The following is a 6,000-nucleotide window of genomic DNA, read 5'->3' on the forward strand; positions in this document are numbered from 1 at the left end:
AGTCCACAATTCTGCATGGAATGAAGTACAGCATTGTTTTCTCACCCTTTCCTGCTTGGAGAACAGCTTGCCTGAGCCAACATGTTCCTTCTCTTTCTGCAGACAAGAAGCTAAAAATGACCAACCTCAAGAAAGGCCTGCAGTATGAATTTCGTGTGGCAGCTGTCAATGCTGCTGGTGTAGGAGATGCCAGTGAACCATCACAGCCTGTCTTTGCGCGGGATTCCATGCGTAAGTGCACTTCCCCCCATCCTTCTGGCCTGGGGATATGTAAAGCTGAATGTGGAGTGGTGGTGTTAGAGGAAAGGTGATGTTTTTAAATGTTTTGTAAACATATGTGAAGACAAAGATCAAATAATTGGGGAGTGTTTCATGGCTGAGAATCTGCTATCAGCGTAAGGAAGCAATGGATGGAATTCCTGTGTGATGTCTAAGATGCAGCAGTGAGAAGAAGTATTCAGAATGGGTTGCAGACCATTTCAGGAGTTTGGCAGCTTGTTCTGAATGGCTGGCAGGAGCAGGAACCTGGATTCAGGTTTGAAGAACTAGGATAAGGTGGAAGCAAGACAGCAGGGTGGATATCCAGTGCACTGCAAGAATGTTGGAGATCTCAGGAAGTGACTGAAAAGGGGGGGCAGAAATCTTAGAAAAATAGTTTAAATAAAATTTCCCTTTTCAGAATCTCCAGGTCAAGTGCAGGACCTTAAAGTGAGCAGCAGTGACAGCAGTAGTGTCACCTTGACGTGGAAGAGACCTGAAGCAAAAGATGGGAGTGATGTGAAAGGCTATGAGGTGGAGATGCGGTCTTCTAACAACCTCAACTGGACAAAATGCAATGCTCTTCCCATAGAGATGACCACTTACACAGTTAAAGGCCTCCGAGCCAAGGAGATGTACTTCCTACGTGTGAGAGCCCTCAATGACAGTGGCCCAGGAGAAGCCGTAGAGCTTGAAGCTTGTATCGAAGCGGCTCCCCCTGTAGGTAAGTCAAAGCGGGATGCTTTTAGAATGAATGAGGTCATTCTATGGGTAACAGGATACAGGCAAGGTCTGTAGGTCACTACAATGAGCTTCTTTCAAGTCCCAGACTGTAGCAGAAGGACAAGTACTACATTGCTCCTCTAGAGTATGCTCTTATTTGTTCACCTCATCAGGAAATTCTGAAGATTTAACTGACAATAAATGTGCAATGCACAGTGTTCAGCTCATGTTACAGACTCATTATTATAAAGAACCCCCCAAACCGTATTTTCTCCTTGTATTTACATTTTACCCCCTGTGCAGAGCTATACCACAGTCATGATCACCAGACAGAAACTGCAGATACCTTAGGCCTATGCATGCTTTTTTAATGGAAAAGTAGTTTTCAGTCTATTTTTATACAGTCTTTTGGAATTAAACATTTTGTTTTGTTCTCTTAAATTGTAATCATTATGTTGCTTTTTGTATACTTTATTTCTCTCTTTAATTTTCTAGTCCGAGTGCACCATTTTCACTTTTTCATCTTTCTTTACAATCTGTAGCTCTGATTTTTCTCCTGCTGTTTGGAGATAATGAGAGATAATTCTGTGAGGGATTAATCTTTCTTAACTTGGGTCCTAAGTGAAAATATCTACTTTTGGCCTATGTCTGCATACTCCTTTTCCAATCAGTCAGTGAACAGATAAATGTAGGTCTACCTGAGAAGCAGGTTTTCCATTTCCGAACTGGAAATGCTAAATACAATTTACCGCTGTTGTTTTTGGCATTTTTAGAAAAATGCTAAATACAATAATATATTATACTGATGAAAAGAGAAAAGAAAGAAAAAATATTTTAAATACTAAAAAAGAGTATTTGTAATAAACTCAGGCTGTTTTCCTGAGGATGCTGTGCACTTTGTACTGAACATGGATTTCATAAGTATCGATTGCAATTTCCTTGTCCCCAGATGTCATTTTACACAAAAGATGATCATCCATGTGATTTGGTAAAGTGTGTCAAAGACACAATTTCTCCATGATGGAGAGTATACATGTATACAAACACTGTTGTGAATGTATTTTTACATCACTTCCCTTGTTTAGTCATAATCATAAATGAATAGTAATAAAATCTGAAAGTTGTAAACTCTGGTACTGAATCAAGGAGCTTTTTTCCTGCAGTACCATTATGAGTTTATCAACATCCTGCAGACTAGCTGTTGGAAAGGCATTAGGGGTATTAAACACATGCGTATGACTTTGTCAGCCAGTGGCTTTGGAATAATGTACAACTTTTTATTGCAATCACTGTCTTTTCCAGTTTCTCCCAGGTTACTAATAGATGGCACAGTGAAAAGCTTCCTGGTTATAAGAGCAGGAAATACCATCCGAGTGAATATTCCCTTTGAAGTAAGTATTCAAAAGTGTTTGTAGAGAATTCCCCATCTGTTTTTACGTTGTTGTCAATAGCAGACATGAAAACTGAGCTGCCATTTTCTTGGCATGGAATTTTGTTTACAAGACACTGGGCAAATCCTTTAACCTGCCTGCGCTGTGTATACTTTCTGCATGAGGGAAACATGAACAAGAGTTCAGCTGTTACTCTTGGCATTCATGTTTTATGAGATTATGGTCATTCATTAACCTCTGCAAACAAGGCACGGTGCTGTCCATCCAACCATATCAATATTGTCATCATCTGCTACTAACTTGTCATACTTCGACTTTAAAAATCAGTTTCCCTCTGACTCCCTCAGAAGGCCTTGGGGTAGCATTTCCAGCAACATTGTCTTGGCTGTGTTTGTCTTACTAAGCAGCAGGACTTAAGCTGTAGGACTCGAGAAATAGGAATGCACTGACAGAAATCCTGTGTACTTGGACATAAGCTTGGATCAGCACAGGTGAAGTCGGGGATATCATGAAGCGGCTGATGAAGGCAAAGTGTGCATATTTGCTGGCCTTTCTTCTACTCTCTTGGACAATAGAGACCAAAGATGGCATAAGGGAAATAAAGACTTTGAGGATGTTTTTTCTTTCTGAAACCAGCAGATCTTTTTAAAAGTAGAAAATATTAACTCCTGATGTCATCTGTTGTTCTTGATCTAGCACACCTTGTTTGACATAGTTAGACCTGAACAACTTAGTACAATAACATTCTTAAAAAACACAGAGAAAGAGAAAAATTACAGAGAAACTTTAGAGCAGCCCTTTATCCAGGGTTCTTAGATGCATCTTGGATCCATATTTCTAAGTATTACTTTACTGCATCATGTAGGTATACAGTTGGGACAAGATAATGTAACTAAAGACGTAAAGACACACTCTGGAGGCAAAAGAAGTGGGCTATAACTTGTGGTGTTCTTTACAGGCATCTCCAGATCCAGTGGTGACCTGGTTAAAGAATGGGCTTCCTCTTTCAAACCGGGCTACAATAAACACCAAAGGTGGTACCACCCAGCTGCTGATCGGAGCAGCTGAGTTCACTGACAGCGGCACCTACACTGTAGAGCTCCAGAACGACTTAGGGAAAAGAGAAACATTCAGCTTCCAAGTTCAAGTTATAGGTAACGCACTCGCTACCATATATACGTACAGATTTACTGCATATAGGCTGTAGGCGACGGACTGAGTTCAGCACGGTGAGCTCTGAGGCAGTTGAGCCATGCATGTGCAGGGAGAGCTAGGGTACAATCTTCCATGAGATTCAGTCTGGTCACTTTGTGGTGTCACTTGGCCACGTCTGCAGGACAGAGTAATCTACTGATTAAAATTACACCCAGCTTCCAGAGTGACTCTGCTTAAAAAGGGAAGGTCTCACAGATGGATAGTGCACACCACAGGAGAGCAGTTCATGCTCTTTCTAACAGTCTAAGGTCAGTGAGCAGCAGGCTGTAGGACATTTAGGCATAGCTACGACTCTCTATGCTGTCTCCCTAAGGGGTGAAAAAGTTTAGTCTTACCAGCCCTCGTCTTGCTCCTCTGTCCGTAAGAAGGGAAGGAGGCCCAGCAATGCGGATGCAATGCAGCAGCAGTCCAGTTAATAGCAAATGAGCTCGTGCGACAGGAGAAGGAATCAAATCTTTGCCCCTTCTAATGACCAGGATGTTTGCTCAGCCCCCAGACATAGAATGGACTCGAAGTTTTTAGGGTTCTGTACCATTCCACCTTCCCTACATCTTTGATATTATTTGCCTTCATCTCACAGATATCCCGCAATCGCCTGGACCTATTCAATTGGAAGAGAACGTGCCAAATACAGTGACAGTAACCTGGGAGCCATCGGCATCTGAGAAATGGGACAGTAATCTCTACTACACAGTCCTGAAACGTGAATCACAGAAGGGCTTGTGGCACGTGGTGGGTGACCTGGTCTACACCAACAAGTTCACGTTCACTAAACTGATCCCAGGCCGGGACTACTACTTCAGGGTTGTGGCAAAAAATAGCTTGGGAGCGAGTGATCCGTCTGAAACTGTGCAGCCTTGGAGAATTCTAAAACCAAAGGGTAAAACAACTTTTACAGATAGTTATCTGTGTATTGTCATGGTTTGTTGCTTTTATTGTTTCTATCGCATCACCCTGAAATGGGTCTCTCTCCCTGTTAACATTTAGTTGCCCAAAACAATAATGCATAGAGATACCTTAAGAAATTCCAGTTTGGCAGGGAAGTCTTGTCCTTTCTATATAGAGATCGTTCAGACAGATCCTTTTTTCCAGCCATTGTATCATGTAATTCACCACAAGACTAATTCTCAGCAAAATCTAAGGCTTAAGTTTTGCAGAAACCAAAGTTTCTGAGTTCAAAGCCAAATACTGGCTAATTTGAAAAGAAACACAGATTGCAATCCATAGGTGCATGGCACCTCTGGCAATTTGCAGTGCAGACTGCCAGACATCCTGCACAACCAAGTGTTTGGTTGAAAACCAGTCCTTTAGACCCTGACTCTGTTGCTGTGAGCAGTATCTGAGTTGTGTTTATATATTGCTGGGTTTTTTTACAGCTGAATTTCAAGTCAAACCACAGAAATACAGGGGAGTTAACCGAAACCAGCCCCCGAGAATCCTTGTCCCATTGAAGCCTCACGTGGTGACTACTGGGAGCGAGTGCCATATGAGCTGTGCGGTTGGAGGCTATCCACTTCCGAAGATCACATGGTACAAGGACAGTAGAGACGTCTCCAATGATCCTACCTATTTTTGCACGAATGACTTTGGTGTCTGCTCCATGGTCATCCTAGGTGTCACAAAAAGTGATGAAGGAGAATACATGTTAGAAGCCACCAATGAAGCGGGCCGTGCATTCAGCAAAGCCTTCCTCACTATTAAAGGTAACGATCTTTAATGCTTCTTTTCCTTCATCGTGTGATGTCAAGATACGTTGTTGCTGTCAAGGTGCCTTAGAAGTGGCAGCCATATGGCTTTGTTTACTGATGAGAGCCGTCTCCTACACGGCTGTGTATATTTGGACTGTTTTATTGAATTTTTAATGGACCTGCTAGTGATCGAGTATGAACAAGAAATAGAAATGAAAAGGCAGACGTGAGAAAAAACACTTGATTTCTACATGAGCCGGAAGTTTTGGTTGACCTTGAGCAAGTATTTTAGAAAGAAATATCCCATCTTCATTTAACAAGATAACATCTGGGTTAGATTCCTGTGAGATGTGCAAGGTTAGGTGAAGCAGTGAGGAAAAAGCTGGTGTGAGGTGAACAAAGGCAATGAGAAGGAAGGAAGGAGAGGGACATGCTATAGGTTATTGGGGATCCTGGTGTAAATAGAGAGTCAGTGTAGTCTGAGGATAGATGCATGGTGTATATACTTATGGATAAATACCATTGCAATTTTACTCAGAAATATTCTCTACTTTGAGTCAAATGTTTTCCTTTTAATGCAATTCAGAATACCTCGGTGGGATTATGTGAGTAGAGAAATGGGTCAGTTAAATCCCTGTAATCCTTTTGCAGACATTGGTCTATTTGGCCCTGTAACATTTCAGGTCCCCCTTCCAGTGTACCTTACAGACTGTCTCCCTCATGAC

General features: G+C 41.9%; 1 protein-coding gene across 1 annotated transcript in view; it reads left to right on the forward strand.

Moving 5' to 3' along the window:
* Nucleotides 1-5,304, forward strand: part of IGFN1 (immunoglobulin like and fibronectin type III domain containing 1) — a 28,088-nt gene extending 22,784 nt beyond the window's left edge. The window contains exons 23-28 of the mRNA XM_086476665.1: nucleotides 103-231; nucleotides 680-982; nucleotides 2,284-2,372; nucleotides 3,331-3,526; nucleotides 4,168-4,467; nucleotides 4,964-5,304. Of these exons, the coding sequence (XP_086332791.1) occupies nucleotides 103-231; nucleotides 680-982; nucleotides 2,284-2,372; nucleotides 3,331-3,526; nucleotides 4,168-4,467; nucleotides 4,964-5,304 (1,358 nt within the window). The remainder of the gene's footprint in view (nucleotides 1-102; nucleotides 232-679; nucleotides 983-2,283; nucleotides 2,373-3,330; nucleotides 3,527-4,167; nucleotides 4,468-4,963) is intronic.
* The last annotated feature ends 696 nt before the right edge of the window (nucleotides 5,305-6,000 follow it).

Source organism: Leptosomus discolor, chromosome 21 (genome assembly GCF_034619465.1).
Source record: "Leptosomus discolor isolate bLepDis1 chromosome 21, bLepDis1.hap2, whole genome shotgun sequence".
Lineage (NCBI taxonomy): Eukaryota > Metazoa > Chordata > Aves > Leptosomiformes > Leptosomidae > Leptosomus > Leptosomus discolor.